This window comes from Struthio camelus, chromosome 2 (assembly GCF_040807025.1).
Source record: "Struthio camelus isolate bStrCam1 chromosome 2, bStrCam1.hap1, whole genome shotgun sequence".
NCBI classification, from domain to species: domain Eukaryota; kingdom Metazoa; phylum Chordata; class Aves; order Struthioniformes; family Struthionidae; genus Struthio; species Struthio camelus.
In genome coordinates this window covers 99,782,727-99,802,558 of record NC_090943.1, presented here as the reverse complement: position 1 = coordinate 99,802,558, position 19,832 = coordinate 99,782,727, and the positions used below count along the sequence as shown (strand labels likewise).

Here is a 19,832-nt window from a genome sequence, read left to right as displayed (position 1 = left end):
AGAATTACCCTGCCACTGTGCACAGGCAAGTGTTGGCATGCATTCCCAGCCAGTGGCTTTCAGAGGGAGTCAGTGCCCCTCATCGCTACCAGTGGCTTTACCTGTGTCTTGCTCTGCCCTGGCCTTCGTGCACTGTTCTCTGAAGCAGCCAAATGTTCTTGCAGCCATGGGTAATTCTCTAAATAGCAGGATCTGTGAACAAAGCAGTAAAAGAGATCTTTTATTGAGATCCTTTTTGATTTAGAAATTGAACTTAAGTTAGTATTATTAAATCTTTTACCTGTGTAACTGATAGAAAGCTGAGACTTTGCAGGTGACCCTGCGTGGTTTTAATAACATCTCACTGAGAAACTCTTTGTTCTCATGTTGGCATATTTATGATTTCGTCTTCAGGAGTCACCAAGTGTGCAATTACTGCCCTCATTGTTAGCCAGCAAAGACCGGGAAGATCTGTTTTCTTTTTAGGTTTTAAACTCAGAACCATCATACCATCCTCCTGAGAACATTAACTACCACTGTAAATGTCAAGAATCCACAAAAATCTTCTGATATCTGCAAGTAATAGCACTTTCACTGCTCCTGAGCAGACTGTACTTCTGACCCTTTTAGAGCAAACCTCTCCAGCCTCTAGCAATCTTCTCAGGGTAGATTTGTGCAGAGCTGCTGCTTTCAGTCTGGGCCCTGACTGCAGTCCCTTTGTATCACCCTGATTTCGACTGTGCCCAAAGCTTGCCATTCTAGTCTCCCTGCAGCAATGGCTGTGGTTATTAGTAACCAACCAATTCCTGAAACCTAATAGCATCAGTATAGTGCAGCCACATTTCAAATAAACCCTATCTTAAGAGTAATTAAAGACAGATTTGACACAGTGCCTGCTTCTCCCTAATACTTGCCATTCCTGAAGTTTAGGAAAGCCAGATCCCTTGAGGCTCCTCCACAAACTCTGTCTGCCTGCCTTCCAACCTATAGTCTTAGAGAACTGCTGGAAAGAGCCACTGCCCCTGCAGGATCAAATACATAGGCCAGGGCACTGAATAAGGTTTGCATTATATTGAAGACAGGATGCAAGATCTTTGAAGCCAGCCAGGATCTTTGAAGTTCCAGTGGGCACCAAGTTTTTCTTCTCTAGGAAGTCACACTGCAGTGCTGCTTTGTTTGCCCTTTGCTTAGCCTTCATTAAGTTAAACCAATGCATTCACACAGGGAAGTCTTTCAACTGTGATGTGCCCCTCTAGGTAGCTTGGCTGAGCCACAGCTTCTACTGCAGCCACGTGATGGGCAGCCTCCCTTTTGACACGAGCCCTCTGAAGGGCACATTTCTGTTTTCACACTCGGCCACTGCTCTCGATGCTTTACGTTAGATTCTGACTTCTTATGCCAAGATCCCAGTGTTGTTACAGTAGACAGGAAAATTGCTGTTCTTGATAAGGTCACAGGAAAGCCAGCTTCAAGATACAGTAGTGTAAGTGGAACTGGTGACATTTAGAGAAGAATAAAGCCTAGAGATCTTTGAACTCTCTCTTACATGAGTAACAGTTTAAATTATGATGGCACTCATAGGTTACTGAAAAGATGTACTTTACAGACAATGGGAAAAGGTATCTTTATTTGATAAAGTGGTTCACTAATGGAAAAAGCTAATATGAAAATGAGGAAAGAATAGTGCTTAAACTTATACCCTGCGATACCAAATCCTTGGCATAAGAAGAGCACATTTTCCTTAAATAGTGTTCATGATAATATATTCATGCCAAGGAAATGCTCACTGCTCCATAACCTTATGTTGAAAAATAAATTGTAGGCATTGCTTGTCACACTAACATATTACTTACCATCTTCCAAGGCTAGGAAGAGAGCATACCGGATAAAGAGAGCAGCACACTTTTAATGCCCTTTGTCCCCAGTGTTCTGAAGAATTACATTATAATGAAGACTGACCATCCTTTAAAAAAGCTTTGGACATACCTTTTAAAAATGCTTATCTTTCAACTCAGTTATGCTTCTACTGTTTCTTTTGCCCATATTTACTTACCTAGATAAAATATTCCCAGATTGTCTGAATATTCTAAGTCTTTCTAATGGGGTTACATTCTTGTGAAAACAAGTTTTGCCCCTAGAGCTCAACTGTCTTCATTTAAAAATACTGCTAATGACCAAATTAGGGTATGAATTCCGGCAGTCTGAGCAAATAGCTAGGGAATCCCGATTTTTGGCAATAGTACGGCACCCATAGCCTTGAGCAAGTAACTGGTCTTCTCTTTGAAGTAATTAGGAAATACACTGAAGCTGTATTCTTCTGGAAATTGTTCAATTGTAATGATTCACGTCAGGAAAAAATGAGAACATTCAATTTTGATGTTTTCTAAGCACAAGGACATTTTGTTTTTAAACAATTGATGGAACTTTTAAATAGTTTTTTAAGTGATCAAAATACAAAACGTTTAAAAATTTATGTGAAATTTTTGGGGGAAGGAATTTTGTTTTCTGCAGGTTTTTTAAGCTCTAGCTTAGTTTTATCATCATTGCTACAAATCAGGATAAAAAAACAACAAAAGTTGTTGTCAGGATAGCAAAAGCCATCTTTGCCTTAGGTCCTTTATCTGCAATGCTGGATGAAAATTTGTCCCGTTTTACAAGGGTGTGCTAAAGGCTGATTAATGTCCTTTGCAAGTGCAGTGACAAAGCTTTTTTAACAACTGAATGACAGATAATGGAAGCACTGAGCTTTGCTTATGATCTTGTACCTCCGTCAGTTTAATACTTGACATCTTTTGCTCTGGTCTCAAATGGAACAGGCAACTTCAGAAGTAGAATGATGGAAGGAAGTGTGCTTTTCTAAAGATTTTTCCAGATTTCATAAAGTTCAAGTAAGTTTCAGCTGAAAGACTGTGGGGTTTTCTTAATGTTAAACTGAAATGTTTTAACCGCTGTTAGGAAGGAAATGGGGAAGCTGCAAGAGCCTTTGCCCATACTGAAGCAGAGAGTACAAGACCCACAGCAGACACCTTTAGAGAAGGGAGGGGAGGAAGCAGGCACACCTATGAAGTCCAGTTCAAAGACACTATATGAGGCTTCTGAACTAAAGAGCATATATATCTCAGAGACATCTCAGCTATTAATTCAAACTTCCTTATCTTTTCTCTCTCAGATGATTGGTGATGAAACAGGCTCTGGTGGGTTCCTCCCAAATCTAAGACTGTTTAGGTCAAAAATAACTGTAGCGTTAGTGGGCCCAAACTCATGGCTTACCCAGCAAGGCTGGTACACAGAATTTTAAGAAATTCCAAAACTAATTTTCCTCATATTGAGAAAGGCTGATAATTGTTCTTTGTGCACAACAGTGTGTTTGAATGCACCTAGTTGTCATTTTTTTTCTTATTCTTTGACATTATGTCAAGCTTATTGATTTTGGAATGGGCTTTGGAGGAAAGAAAAAAATGCCACAAACAAACCCCCAAAGCCCATTCATCAGTCATATTAAGCATTTTGTAAATTCACACATAACCATACTATTTTCTTACATCTTAAAAATCTTTAGTTGCTGCTATTGTAAGATTTTTTCTTGGTTTTGATACATGTAACATAATACAATTAATCTGCTCCTTGGTATCCTATACAATAGGTATCCAACCCTATTGTTTTCAGGGATATAACTGGAAAAGCTGAATGTAAACTTCCAGCACTCGCATCTTGTAATACAGCCTTGCTAATCTATAGGATGTCATATATACTCCTTATGGTAGTATTAAATGTAATCTAACAATGAGTGTTTTTTCTTTTCTTACATTATTCCATTCTTCCTACTGTATTACATTCACATCAGAGTATACTTTGGTGAAAGCTGCAAGCCCAAATTCCATCATAATCTTCAGGTTTTCCTCACTTACAAACTTTTCATAAAGCAATTTCCTGTGGGTCTGACCTTTTTACAGTTAGACTTTGCCCAAAGTGTGTTTTATTACTAGTATGAGGAAGTTTCACCTTATGTGGTTTGAAGTTCAAGCACACAGGAAAACAAAAATTACGTACTTTGCAAATTGAAAACAGTGCTTAGATGTTTATTTATACAAAAAGCCTGGAAAAGAAGTTGAAAGTGAATTGAAGACAAATCATGTACAAGCTATTTAAAATGTAAACATAAGTGCAGAATAGAATGCTTTTTCTTACAAAATTTTAAGCAGAACTAGAGAATTACTCTGTATTTATGAAATAGCTCAGCCTCTGGTTAACAAGACTGAAAGACACTTTGAATACTTGCATTGTGTTTTATTCTTAATATTTTCCTGCTTGTATTAAAAAATTAGATACAGAGAATTCTAGTAATGGCAAGTTATATTCAGTCTTTTTTAGGAAAAGTTGCAGTTCTAGCAGTTTCAGCTCATCAGTGTAAACTGTCAAGGCATTACAAATTTTTTTAATTCACACATTCTTTAGCAAAGGTGTTTTTAGGTTCAGCTTCTCCTTCCTCTGCTTCCCCTGCAAGGAACTCAGCACTGGGCACTTTTCTGTATAAAAACACTTTCGAAGGCACTGGAAACATAGGGGTCCTGAATGGTATTGTGTGCAACTTCTTGCTACTGACATGTATGCCATTTCTCAAGCAAAATGCTAACATTTCTGCTGAGAATTCACATATTTCACAATTAAGTGCTTCTATTTCTCTGTTCTTATTTTTTGTCATGATAATATGAATTCTTTGCATTTCATATATGTGAAGTGTTATTGAGCTACTCATTTAGCAAGAAAAAGAGTTAATGTCCATGTTATGTGCCCAAGATAGCTTTACTAGTGGAACTTGTACATATGCATTTTTGCTGAGGTTATTTAAGCTGTCACATTACAGAGCTAGCATGAACTTGACCTTTATATAAAGAATCATAAACTTTTTTTCTGCTCCTGTTGAGGCTTACCACAACACAACCCCCCTCCATGGCAGCAAGCATTCCCTTCGCCCCCACCCTGGGGTGCAGGCAGGGGAAGGTCCTGGGACATTGGCATGGGGGTATATAGGTAGGGCAAAGATGCCTTCTCCATACTATCCCACATAATAAGTAACTGTGTCTCACAGTTTCCCGAGCCATCTATGTCCTCTTGTCTTTCAAGCAGAGGGACTCCTGCTTTTAATCCTACTTGTTAACCATGTCTTGTAGAGACTGGGGTTGTGGAATGGGAAAAGAGAGACTAAAAAGCATTTATTAAGGGTTTCCTGCTCACCTCCCTGCTGGATGTTTACATGTTTCTCAGCAAAAAGAACAAGACATTGTGCTCTGCAAGATCACAGATCTTAAGGTCAGATTGCAAGAGGCAGCTCAACAACACTTCTCAGCGAACAGATTATGAGCACTTATTAAGAACAGAACATGACAGCACCGGCCCAGGATTTAGTAGGTGTACCAATTCTGGGCAACTGAATCCCATAATCATTCATAGTGAAATGAAGTCTGACTCAAAGACCAGCAAAAGGCTCTTCTCTCACTTCAGTCCTACTTCTGCCTGCAAACTGAGGCTTGAGGACAATGTGAACCAGCCACCCCAATCAAAGCAGTTCAGTGAGAGGGAGGGAGCAACCACTTGTATGGATGAAAGAATAGCCCAAACTCTGCAGTCAGGTCTGTACTTCTGCTGAAGCTGCTATAGGAACAAGAGCTATAATAATGATTTTTGATATGTAGATTATATTTGAGCTTCTCCCCCTCCCCAAACAATTAGCCAAGACTGTCATGCATTTCACACAGACCTCTCTCAGGTTATCAGATAGCAACTGCATTTGGCCATTAGCAGCTTGAACTGGTGTTGAAATGTTAACAGCATCCCTAGAGATTACAAATCCAACATCAGCTGGATCTGAGCAACTACTTTAATGCTTCCCAGCTCCTGTCCAAATCCCATATGCAAAAAGGTGTCCTTACATTTAGGTTTTTAATAACAAAGGTATAGGAAGGGTTCAAGGAGGAGAGAAACTAGCAGGTGTGCAAGAAGATTGATTCAGGGCCCTCTGGAGGAATCTCAGTCCACACCAGTCCCTGGGACCAGATGGACGGCTTCAAAGGGTGCTAAGAGAGCTGGCTCTTGTGACTGTGAGGTCACTCTCTGTCATCTTTGAAAGGTCATAGAGATCAGGAGAGATCTTGCATTACTGGAGAAAGACAGACAATGCACCCACCTTCAGAAAGGGCAAGAAGGACTATGCAGGGAACTACAGAGAAGTCAGCCTCACATCAGTCCCTGGGAATAACATGCAGCAAGTCATCTTGGAAGTCATTTCTGGGCACATGAAGGAGAAGGTAGAGAGTGGGAATAGCCAGCATGGATTTACCAAGGATAAATCATGTCTGACCAACCTTATTTCCTCCTGTGATGAAATGACTGGATCTGTGGGTGAGGGGAAAGCAAAGGATGATGTCTACCTTGACTTTAGCAAGGCATTCAGTGTGGTATCCCACAGAATCCACAGAATCCTTATATCCAAGATCAAACCTTATAGTCTAGAAGGGTGAAAAGCTGGATGGATTGCTGGCTGAAATGGTTATTGCTAATAGTTCTTACTCTATGTGGTAAGAGGCCAGTTACTAGTGGAATTTCTCAGAGGTCTATCCTGCTTGATATCTTTATCAGTGACCTGGAGGAGACAACAGGATACACCCCTATAAGGTCTGTGGACTGATTATGCCGTTCAGAGCTACTTCCACTTGCTAGAAGACTAGGCCAACAGGGACCTTATGAAATTCAGCAAGGACAACCTCAGAGCCCTGCACATGGAATGGCCTAGCCCCCTGCAAGGTTTAGGCCAGAGCATGACATGGGGGACCTTCAGGTACGCTAAAAATGGCAAACCCTGGCAGCAGTGAAGGTACCTTGGGCTGCTCCACCATCCGTGCTGCTGTTGATACAAGGGAATTGATCATTCCCCTTTACTCAGCACTCATTAGATGACATCTGGAATAGTGTGTACAGTTTTGAGTCTTCCAGTATATGACAGTTGTTGAATGAATCTGCTGGAGGGCCACCAAGGTGGCTGGAGGTTGAAGCATGAGACTTAGGAGGCGAGGCTAAGGGAACTTGGTTTGTTCCTCCTGCGGCAGGGAACAGCAGCCTTCCAGGACCTAAAGGGGAGGTTACTGAAAAGGAGGAGCTGGGCTCTTTGCTAAAGAATGGAGGGATGAGGGTCATAAATGAACACGGGAGGCTCTGGCTAGATATAAGGAAATAATTTGACACTGCGGAGATAATTAGGCAATGGAATAGGTTGCCCAGAGAGGCTGCGCAATCTCCACACACAGGTTTTCAACACCCAACGGGACAAAGCCCGAAGCAACCTGGGCTGGGTCAGATGACTTCCTACTGTCCCTTAAAATCTGAATTATTTATTTTATGGTAACTCTCAGGGTAGATTTTCTCCCTCTTCTCTGTAGAATTTTCTCCATTTAATACAGTTTATATCAGTCTACATATTGAAAGTCATTGCATATGCTGCTGTTCACCCCACAGACCAAGAGTATTACAAAAAAGTAGGCCCCCTAAATGTTAGCTCAGCAAGATTTAAGCCAATTTGAGCAAAAACATCAGTAGACTAGATGCGACAACATTTTTTATTATATTTAATACAAGTGAATAGATTTAAGAGATCTGAAATGTTGTAAAGCAGTATACATACTGAATAAATAATATGCACAGGAGAGTCATGTCTACCTTATAACACTGGCTAGTATTCAGAATACTTAAAATAAATCCAGTGACATTGGATAAAGTCCATAAAAATGCTATCCTGTCTTCCCTTGTATGAAATTGTTCAAGTATAAAAAAAATCCAATACAGTGTAAAATATTAAATTCCATTTCGGTCAAGAATAAAAATTGCAAGTACTGTAGTTTCACAGGACAACGTAAAGCAGCATTTTCTAGCAAAGGGAAAAATAGTCAGTCTACGTACAGATGAGTGAGAAAACTGCACTAATGTATTTGAGAGGTCTACATGAAAAACTATGAGAGGGAAAAGAATGAAGTAGCAATATTTTATGTAAAAACCTAAAAAGGTGTTAATTTAAGAGTACCCTCATACAGTGCACATACTGAATTTAAATAAATCCAAGTCAACATCCTTAGTTAATTAGGTTAATATTTAATATGCTACATCTAAACCTACTAAATAATTTATGCCATGAGATGAATACATAATTTTACAGTGTCACATCTAAAGTTGCTTTCTTTAGAGCGCAGCATAGTAAAACTTTCAAAATAAATATTTCTTTTTAAATAGCATTACAATTAAGGCACAGTATAAATCACATACCATTAACCCTTGAAGAACTGCAGTCTTGGTAACAAAAGTTGCCTTGTGTACTGTATGTTTGCTAATAAATACTTTAAATATAGTCCTGAAATAGATATTAAAATTGTACAAATGGTTTCCAAAAAAAAAAAAAAAAAGAGAGAGAGAAAAAAGGAAATTCCCTTAAAACAGTTCTTAAAGGTTTAAATTCATCAAGCTTCTTCCTGCCTTTATTCACAAGTTATGAATAGCAATAAATAGAAAGAGAAGGCTGTTGTAGTAAAGGGCTGATCCTATTTTAGAATCAGAAGAGCTGACACCAGCAGTTAAAGTTTCCCAAAAGTGAAACAGGATGGGGCGAGGGATTAGGATGTGACAAGCTCATCACATGAGCGCGAGTGATGTGTTCTTTCCAGAACGGTCTGTGTTATTGATTGTCGCTACAGCTGCTGCACCCGTTCCTTCCACATCACTTGCTCCACAGCTCCACTCGGCCAGAGGACAGAGGAGAAAATAACTTTGGTGCCTGTCTGCCATCTTACTAGCAGGCCATCCTCAGCTTGCTCGATGCCCGTTAATGCACCGGCGAGAAGGTATTGCCTCACTTAAGACCACTTCTGTAGGCCATGCTGAAAGCTAGAAAGGACAATCAGTACTTTAAGCTCATTTAGTCGTAAAATGGAGAAAGATTACGTATTGCTGACTCAGTTTTTTCCCCTGGTTCAAGCTTTTCAAATACCATTTCCTTACTCATAAAGGCAGTTTTGTTTCCCTGATACTGTAAAAAATACACCTTTGCTTTTTTGTTTTTTTTTGCTGTTTTTTTAAACTATGAAGTCTCATTGCTACTCCTGCCACTCTTTCATGACAGTACAGTATTTTTTTCCATTTTCTTCCAGATTGTTACTTGAAACTACACATCCCACACTACCCCTCCCCTCTAACAATATGGTTTGGATGCATACTGTATGAAGACAGTGGAATAAAAATCTTTAGTTTTGCAATAGCATTGCTTTCCTTAAAGCTCCTTAGTTAATATTAATTGTCTCTTATTAGCTACTTATATTGGAAGGCTGAAAAGAGGAAGAGAAAGAAAGAGCTTCCTTCGGGAGTCCATCTGCTATTGCATACGGTCCGTCTGCAGCTGTTGGGGCTGGTACTGGCCAAAGGCCGCAGCCGCGGCGGCCGCTGTCCCCGGCGCTGCCGCAGTGATGGGCTGCTGCACCGCGTAGCCGTAGCCCCCCGCCGCCACGTAGCCGGCAGCGGCGGCCGGCGACGCGGCGTACGGGTACTGCTCGTAGGCGGCCGCGGCGGCCGAGTACTGGGCATACGCGGCTCCGGTGTAATCGATGTAGGGCGTAGTGGAAGCAGCGGCTGCTGCGGGCTGAATGTGGGGAATTACCACTCCGGGCTGCACAAAAGCCTGCGGATAGACATAGTGAGCAGGTATCCTGTTGAAAGAGGGGAGAGGGAGTTAGAGTTGGGACGCGAGTCAGCGCCTAAGCGTCATATCCATACTCCGAACTAAAACAAACTCAATTTAGTTGTTGTTATGTGCATAGGGTTGCCACAATAACTAGACTGAACGGACCAATAGTCAGTTCACTGGCCCAAAGAGACGCATTGCTCCAAAGCACAGCGTTAAAGCTGAGTTAAAGTAGGAGTGTTTAATGTTGCTTGGGGATATCATGCTTAATGCTATTACCGTCTTTAAAAGGACCAGGATTACTGATGTTGGTTTTAAGACAACTCTAAATGAGTAAGCTTGATTATTGCATTTGGAAAATTGTAGTATTTATTTTTCAAGTCACCTATAAGTGATTTTTATTTTCCTAATTCTCACTGAACTGCTTGTCTCTTAGTGAAATTATTTCCTGCAAGTACTCTATTATTATTAATAATAACTGAGCAATTTGATAGCATCACTGTAATGAGTTTGACAATAGCCAATAATGCAACAAAATGGTTTAACTCTGATTTTATATAAAGTCTTGGGGGAGGGGGAAGTGTATTGTGGCAACCCTACTTAAGTTGCTATGCAGACTCAGCACACATTAATTTCTCTGCAACCTCAGTCACCCTTATTAAAAATAAATAAATAAAATAAAAAAAAAACAACAACACAGGCGACAAAGGAGTTTAAAAAAAGTTCACAAGTGTGGTAAACACAGCAAGAATCACACTTTCCAAACGAACTATAGTGCAGCTCACTCCGTCACAAGAGGCCATTGAAGGGAAGCTACATAGATGCTATTAAAATCCATAACAGTGACTCCTAGGTACATGTGCATCACACTTTTATAAAGGTCATAAGGACACAAGGGTCAAACCTGTTTGATTATCAGGCCACTGATGTCCTGTTTTGTGCCAGCTTGTTTATTTCTATGCAAGACATATAGCATAGAGTTTTTTGGGAGGTGGGCATAGGATTAAGTCTAAATAGATCTGGTGCTCAACAAAAGCAAAAAATAAAGAAAAAAAAGTTTATGGCTTAAGAAATTACCATTCTGAACAAGTCAATACACACACTTTTCCATTTCCTCCAAGTCACAGAACTTGCTTCCCTGGCTTGTTTACTCAGCCCTTCAATTCTGAACACTGGTTATATCATCATCTTAGCACACAAGCGTACATACAAGTTGATCTTATAGTTGTGTTTTATCACATAGTACAGTTTTTAAAAAGAATGTGTTCAGTGGTATTTTCATTTTACATTTATAACCTTGTCTTGCATCTGGATTTCCACAGAGAAGTCCTTCATACATGGAATTTCTTTCAAGATGGATCTTAACAAACCCACGAAAATGTGCTTGTTCAAATTTATTACTGCATAGTACTGAAATTTACCTTTACAGACAACGCTAAAGACTGTGGCAACCTATTAGTGCACTGTAAATATGGATGCAAATTGCAGTGGTAAAATCTGTCATCTTTTCTCAAAATGCAAGATTTAATGGCAAGTGTTTTTTTTTTTTTTAATAACTTCAGGTTTTACTTAAATGGTCAACAAGGAAACCTTTCAGTCATAAGGAACGCTGTCAACTAGATTCATAGCAACACATATTTTAAAATAAGTGATAGTCAGACTTTAAAATTGTCAATTTTTCTTCTTAAGGAAAAAAAAAGAGCTCACACAGTTGAGTGCCTACAAATACTAGCAGAGAGAAATGCGCAGTTGCAGTGTTTAAGGCATGAACACCAGTCATAAAAACCCAACAAGTCAACGGGATTCATTGCCTACTGTATGAAGGGAGAACAGAAAAAAAATTAGAGTGACACATAGGAGTTGGGGAGGGAAAGAAAACATAAAACAATAAGCTGGGTTTTTTAAACTCACCTAATTTATGAAGTGATTAGCCAGAAGTGCATTTGAAGCATACTTAAGCTGGCTCTGCCATTTAATCATACATCATCACCTTAGCTCTCCATACAAAATGGATGCGCATGTACAAGCATTTTGTATTGGTCACCAATCAAGTACAATCCTAATAAATACAACACCAAGTATTTTAAGTATTAAGGAAAGAGGAATAAAACATATTTGAAAACTAAATTGCACAATATTGAAATAATCACAGAGATCCTCTTCTGCATCATATAAGAGTCCATTTAATATCACATCAGAGGGTTTTTTTTTTAAACATACCATAATTATGAAATAGAGATATTCTAACAGCAGAGATAGAGCAAGCAAGCCTGTGTGGATGCTTAGGTTATCTTACAAAAGACATTTCCTCAAGCCAGTTGAACTGGTGTTAACTAAGGTTTTCTTGAGACATTAGGACGCCTGTCCATATACTTGAACAAGACAGAAAGATACATGTGCTCCCACTTGTGACTTGTTTTATTTAAGCCAAGAAACTAACAGGTGGCGAAGTTATGAAACATTATCTGTTTGCAACTTCTTACCCTACCATGTACATAAACCCTGGGCAGGCTCCTCACCACCATGCCATTTCACACATGATGATTGACAGTGTAAGCTGCAGTGGGGCTATTTTTGATCATCTGTCATGCTACGACTCTTTTGCGTCGAGTAAAATGGCTCTATATGGCCAAAGTAAATTTCTACCTACTGCATAGGCCAGCACATGTAGATCGCAACTATTCAGAAACTAACTGCTTTTACTGCTCTGCCAGATCAAAAGTTGAAAAAGCAATTCCCTGTTTTGCTGGATATCCTTAGTATCATTATTTTTAAATAAAGGCTTTGCTCTACTTTTGAGAAGTGTGAGAATTATACATGGTTTAAGCTTTCTTTACTGGCAGTAGTTTTTATTTTGGAACATATGCTTTTGTTTTAAGCTTTTGCAATAAAGGAAAAAGAAAGTTACATTTAACTTTTGCAGTAAGTGTAACTTGGGCGTATACAAAATGAAATGACTTACACTCCTGCCATATGCCTTCAGACCTTCATTATTATAACAGGAGATTCTTGTGTAACTAAGACCTCAGAAAATAATTATAGAAGCAATAATAAAGTGACAGCTAATTGTTTCATGTTTTATGAAAACCACCAAAGACAGGACACAATCTGGACACAGAGAGCTGTGACATATGGAAAGTCAGCAGCAGTAGCACATAAGTGACTCTCAACATGAAATTCTTGAGCAAGGAGTTATTTAAATTTGAATGAAATGTTTTCCTTTGGACCTTGCATTCCATCATCTGATTTTATAGGTATTATTAAAGAGTGCATTTTACTCAGTGAACAGCTTTCCTTATGATAGAGATAGCTTACATAAGCATCAAGACAGACATGACCCTAAACAGGCTTCCTTTTAAGTTTGTGCCTAAAAACATTAAGTTGACATTCAGCATTCCTCAGCTTAACTTCTGACTCCTCCAGTTTCATTCCCTATTTCCAGATTATCAGCAATCTGATATTACACAGGTATTTTGATCATAAACTCAAGACTTCCTTCTGTCTTGAGGAAGGCAAGATTGCTGCACCCTTGTAGGTAATACAGAGTAGGTAGTATCCATCCAGCTAACCATCTGAATGAACTTGTTGCTTTTGTTACTTTGGGATTTAAGTCTGGTCTTACTTAAAAACAAGTTTTTGATCAAAACCATTTTGATTCAGGTACAAGTTTCAGAAAAAAAAGGGGGGAGAAGGGGGAAATCTCTCCAACAGAACTAATGGTATCCTACGCCAGTATTTCTGTGCATAAGCCCATATTTTTCCACTAACGTTTAAGTAAAAAATTACACACGCAAAAGGAAAAAAGTTATTTTCTGTTGATGATAAAGTCACCTTCCCTTTCCATAAACGCCTACTGAATTCAGAGATAGCATTTTAATAAACACTCCTGAAAACAGAGCTGTATAGATAATCAGTGCTGCGATCAGACAGCTTTCCAGGACAACACTAACATTAAGTAAGAAAGATGCTAATTGTGAAGAGCAGGGAAAAATGTTATTGGGTGGACAAATTGATCTCTGCAGCACTGAATAAAGAAAAATTCCCAGCATTTTAAATGCTTCATGCTTTGACGCTAATCTAGTTTCTGGCTCCCTTCACCACAGTAATGTTGTACTTAATTCAGAATACTGTACTTCTGCATCTTCTCAGTAAAAGTAATGTAGCATAATCCAATTATTTTCAGTTTCTTGCTTGATAGGTGGAACCATGACTAAACACTGCTGACCATACCAGAATATGGCAGAGCCTCACTAATTTGCACTCTGGTAGGAAAAAAAAAAAAAACACTTGGACCTTTTGTGTGTGGATTAGCAGAGTATTGGTAGTGTATCTCCCTTATTACTCATTTCACACAGCATATTAGTAAAGTGTAGTTTTAAAAACTGCACACTGAACAGGAGGAAAAAAGACTTTAAAGTAACCCAATATTTCAGTGCAACCCATGGAACACCATCTAAGAGTAAAAATAGATCCAAGTAAGCACTGAAACAATCCTACTTATTGCCAGGAAACACAGTGAATGAAGACGATGACTTCTATATCCCAATCAAATGCCTGCTGTTCTGCCTAACCTGAACTATATTCTGTAGAAAAGACACACAGGTTATTGGAAGTTTTGAGCAAGAAGCAGTACTGAGTAGGAAGCTGGATTAGTAATCTCCTTTGTTTCCACATAATAGAAGAAAGGCAAAAAACAAGGATTAAAAATGAAACAATATATGCCACCAATTTGACACACACATGACCCTGTGACCAGTATTTCTTTTCTTCAGATTTATATATATTGCATTAGAAACAAAACCTTATTCAGCCTGCAGAAGAATTTCCCTGACCTAAACCTTAAGTGATCTGTTGTTGGTTCAGGGTAAGTAGAGCAAGAAAGAGCCCTGCATTTACAAAGTCCTTTAAGTAACGGATTGCTACAGGTTCTCCCTTTCTGCAGCGCTCAGCAAATACTCAGTCTCCCCACAGCTGATCCCCAGGCATTCCTCCTGGTTCCTCTTTGCAACAGTGCTTTAGCAGCTCTCAGGCTGACACACTCCACCTCCTGCCTACCTTAGGGTAGGCATCCTAAACTGATATATGACTGTATATATGTTGTGGTCTCCTCATACCTCAGAGAAGTCCAACAAAATACAGCAGAGGATAATAAGAAGGAGAAAAAAAAAATTTTCCCAACCTCCTCCCCCCAAGTGACTCAGAAGAAGAAACATTCTCTTACAAAAGTACACAAATATTCTAGGAAAACAGATTTCCTACAGCTTTGAGGAAAGGAGAAGCAAACGATTGAGAAACTATTGTTGTTTAATAACAGCTAGGTACAATATTCTGAAGCTATTCTAGCCAAATAAACAAAATACGTTTGTGATGCATTTTCCCTACTTTATTGTTAGGTTACTCATTAATTAGCAAAATGCATTATTTTGCAATGAGTTTCTCAGTCAGTGTGCATTAGTGAAGTGGTACTGTATGGAAAGTTTAAAGCAGACTTCACCTTCTAATTATATGCCTATAAGAAGCAAGAGTTAGAACTACTTAGGAATAATATACTCAAGAAAAAGAGAAATGCACTACATATTAAAGTGAAATTGAGGAAGTAAAAATCTCAAATTAGAAAGCCCAATTGGACGCACATTGTTAATAAGGAGCTCCACACCCCTCCCAAGAACAAATCCCCCCAAAATTATGAACATGCAAGCAATACGTTGATTTACTTAAAAATCAAGAAGTCACACAATTTAGCACTCACTACAAAATACGGTTAAAAAAGTCACAGGCTACAGCTTGAAAGCAAGGAAAAAAAAGGCCCTTTGCTCCCCATGGCAAAGTCACTCCTCAACAACAAAAACAAAATTAAAAAGACACCCCCAAAAAAACTTTCACTACAGCTCTTTCAATTAAATAAAAGCACACAGTTTAGCTATCAACACCACTTCATTACTGTAATAAATAAAAAAAGCACACGGAGGTCTATTGACTATATAAAAAAACATACATGCATCGTTAATCACCATTTTAGCTTGTTTGTGTTTGAGTCTACTGGTTACAGAGTTTAATTCCAAACAGAACTATTCCACCTCTTATCATCATATCCTTCTGATCAGTTATCTTAACTGTAAACGATCCCTGTCAGATTAGAAAGAGATAAATAACATTGAGTCAAGCTGGAAAAAAGAGAAATGGGGCACAGCAATCTTGCATAAAGTCATACCTCCTTCTTTTATCATAGGGTCATACGGGACTGGAGTGCTTAGGTGGAATGGACACGTCCCACACAACTTGACTCAGCTATAGCATTTAGAACATTACCGACAAGGTGAGCACATTTACGGGTACATATTTTTAAGTCTGAGAACTTGAATATTGCTGGTGATTTTATAAGGATGCTACTATAAGAGGCCTTCAGAGATCATATTTTTTCTTTCCTTTTTTAAAAATGATTTTTCCTCCCCTGTTTGAGGTCCCATTGAACGGACTTACCCAAAAGGCCTCTGTATGAGAGCTGGATGAAGCTGCTGAACACCAAAGGCAAAACCTACCGACAAAAACACATCACATTCTCTATATGGGTGTTCTTTTGGCTACTTATTTATTCTATACACACACACACAAACACAGAGTGACAGCCTTCACTAACAAGCTCCAGTGAACATGTTTGAAAGGCTATAGAACCACAAATTAGAAAGCAAAATAAATCAATCCATAGATATAATACATGCACACACATGCATGCATACAGAACTTAAACACTGAAGCACACACATAGAGCTTTGATTCTTAAGAGATGTTTAGAAGAAGGACTTTGTCTAAACAGCAAGCGCAAGATTGTCATTCGGTTATTATTTTGTACTCCTTTCTGGTGCCTTTACTGCAAACCTGTGAAGCATTATATGGTACTTTTTAACCATCATTGCAGTTGTGTACTTCCTACAGACTGAAATTTGAGTCATCTCCACATGAGGACTTAGCGTAGGGTGAAATCTGTCTTCTTCTGTTGCTCATTTCGGTCTTCAAACGCTCAGGCCTGAACCCATTCTGCCCTTGGTGGGCACTTAGTTACTGGCACAAGTGTTGCTGAGGCTTAGCACACAGGAATGCAGAGCAGCCTCATTTAGAGCACAAACATTCATACGCTAAGTGTTCCTGGCTCTCTTGCTGCAAAGCAACAGTTTGGGAAGTGGACAGGACATCAGATTGGCTCCGATGTGGTCTTGGGAAGAGCCATTTCATTTTAAAGCCTGCATAATAGCTCCCATCTGTTTTAGGAGTTCACATTCAGTTACTGTTTGTGTTAATAAGACCGCACACATTGGAAGCAATTCACTCCTAGGCCAATCTTTCCCTGCAATGATACTGTAAATGGTAAGTACCACTGCATTTCCAGGAGCGGGAATAACCAAAGAGGAGTCTGCATCGTGGCAATCTTCCTGGGGAACTTTACACATTTTATCCATGCTTCCTTTTAGTTTTAAATAAGGCACATGTGCCAAAGAGCCGGAAAGTTATTACACGTTGCATTTAAAAATCAGAAGAGACGCACACCCAAACACTCAGTATACTTCAGGGAAAGTGCAGGACAGCGCTAGCTTTTCTAAAGTTTTAGTCTCTTCAGAAACCTCAGGTTCCTCACCTGGTTGCATTATCCTCGGTTTGGCGCCCAGGTATGCCAGGTTCACGTTGGCCTTCCTGCCATCGATGATAGGGTTGGGGTCTTTACAAGCTCTTTCGGCAGCAGCTCTGTCAGCCATGGTGACCTTAACAACGTGCGATGCTGGGCGTTAGATCACTTTTCCCAAGCGGAGGGGAAGCCCTTGGGCGGGCGCTGGCGCTCCCGGGCAGCAGCGCGGGGCGCCGGGGGCCGCGGCGGGCCCAGGGCGGGGGGAGCGCACGGGCTCCGCCGCCGGCAGATAACCCCCGGCGCGGCCGTATCAGGGAGCAACAGGCGTGCTGGAGGCGCTGCGAGAAATGAGGCAGTTCCCCCCCCCCGCCGCCGCCTCTCTCCACACGCCCCAGCGGGGTGAGAGGAAAGAAAAAGAAAAAGAAAAAAAAAAAAAGGAAAACAAGCCAAAAAAGAAGCCCAAAGGCCCGACACCCCCCTTCCCTGCCCCGAGCCGCGGGCCTGCCCGGCTCCTTGCAGCTCCCCCCCGCAGCAGTTTCCCTCACCTGCCCGCCCCCGCGCCCCGCCACTTACAAAGCCGTAGCCCCGGGACTTGCCCGTCTGCCGGTCGGTGATGACCACCGCCTCCTCGATGTCCCCGAACACCTCGAAGTACTTGCGCAGGCTGGAGTCGGTGGTGTGGTAGGGCAAGCCCCCGACGAAGATCTTGGTGTAAGTGGTGTCCTTCTGCGTCGTGTGCATCTTCCGCCCGGCCCTGCGCGCCGCGCAGCCCTCTGCAGACGGGGCGCCGGCACCCACGCGGGGCCGCCGGGGCGTGCGGGTGCGGGGCGGCGAGACCCACTGCCAGCGTCAGCCCCTCTCTCTCCTTTTTCTTTTTGGTTTCCCTTTCCTCCCCTCCCCGTGTCCCCCCACCACCCGGTGACGATGTAATTCCCTTTTTCTTTTGCAAACCCAGCTTCCTCCTCCTTCAGGAACGGAGCCCCGCAGCCTCCGGCGGTTTTGAGGTAGGTAGCGGGAAGAGGAGGCGGCGAGGCCGGGCAGCAGCGCTGCAAACGAGCAGAAGCAGCAGCTGGAAGAGGAGCGCAGGGCCCCGGCGCTAACAACTGAGTGGCCTCCCCCCGCCTAAAAGCCACCGGGTCGGGCACTCTGGGTTTCTCCTCCTCCTGCTCGCAGGGGCGGGGACGGCGGCGGGGCGGACCCCGCTGGCGGCCCGGCTGGCGCTGGGGCTGACACACAGCTGGTGCGAGCAGCTGGATGCCTCCCCTGCGGCGGGCCCGGCCGCCCAGCCCCGGCCGGCCGGCCGCGACCCTGGGAGCCGCCCGCCGCAGCCGCCTCTTCCAGAAGTGCCCGGCGGGCAGGCGCGGTGTCCTGCGGGCCCCCGAGGAAGAGGCAGGTTTGCCTCGGGCTTTGTGCAAATAGCAAGTGCCGGGAGACAGGGTCTTGTGGGGACAAAGCTGCCGCGGCCACCCGGAGAGCCCCGGGACAGAGCCAGCTCGCTGGGAGCTGCCGGTCCTGAAAGGTTTCCTCCCCTTCCCCGAAGGCCTGTGGCAAAACGCCTGCCACCCTCAGCTCCGTCGCTCCCCTGGGCTAGCAAAGCTATGCTGCCACAGCACTTCCATCATCACCATCATCACCGTTATTATTATTATTATTACTATTGCTATTTTTATTATTTTGAACATGGGGGTGGGATCCATAAAGCTGCTGCCCTTGTCTTTCTCTTCTCTTGCTGCCTCTGCCTTGTGCTAGAAATGGGAAGGACGCAAAGGAACAAAAGGAAAGGAAAGTCTAAGTGACACTGAGACACCCAGGACTGAGGGAGTACGCGGTGAGGGAGATTCAGGGGAGACATGAAGGATGGGACAAAGGTTAAAGACTGGGGAAACCAGATGTGCACATGTATACAGATGATTAAACCATTCCCTTGTGGTCCCAAAGCCTGGCTAAGTGCTGCTCGCTTTTTGCTCTCTCCCCTTTCCTTTGTCTGTTAGACTTTTTCCTGTGCAGCCCCTCTCTCCCTTATAAAAAGGATCATTGCACTAGTTTGCAGGAGGGACTTTCACATAGCTCTTCAGTCCCTCCAGTACCAAACCTTAACCATAATGACAATACTTAGCCCTACACTTAGCCTGCTAGTCCCATATCTAACCTTGGCCCCATGTGATTTTGTCAGCAGTCTTTGCCCTAGTTCTAATGGTCAGTGCAGTACTAGGCCATGATGTCACTAAAGCTGACTCCAAACCATACTTGATCCCTAGATTAATCACTCGGTTTAATTCGTCAGGCCAACTTACATTCAAATGTAACAACCCTTGCAGGATCTAGATGTAAATAGTGCTCTTCAGCTCCTGCTATGCAGGCCTTAGCTTGAATCCTGTTAGGCCAGCTAATTCTGCCCCAAAATTTCTTCCAGCTCAGCTCTCATATTGGCCTGGAGCATAGTCTTAAACCCGACACTTCAGCCACTTGTGCTCCAGGGGCTAATCATAACCTTAAACTCTGGCCCAGTGAACTGAACTT

General features: G+C 41.7%; 1 protein-coding gene across 1 annotated transcript; it reads right to left on the bottom strand.

Annotated features, from left to right (window-relative positions):
• Positions 1-7,421: 7,421 nt before the first annotated feature.
• Positions 7,422-18,481, bottom strand: RBM24 (RNA binding motif protein 24). Its single transcript, XM_009677951.2, has 4 exons — positions 17,886-18,481; positions 17,325-17,448; positions 16,175-16,229; positions 7,422-9,719 (listed from the first exon to the last, which is right to left on the bottom strand). Exons 1-4 carry the CDS (start codon positions 18,051-18,053, stop codon positions 9,389-9,391), a joined length of 678 nt encoding a protein of 225 aa, XP_009676246.2. The 5' UTR covers positions 18,054-18,481; the 3' UTR covers positions 7,422-9,388.
• Positions 18,482-19,832: the final 1,351 nt, after the last annotated feature.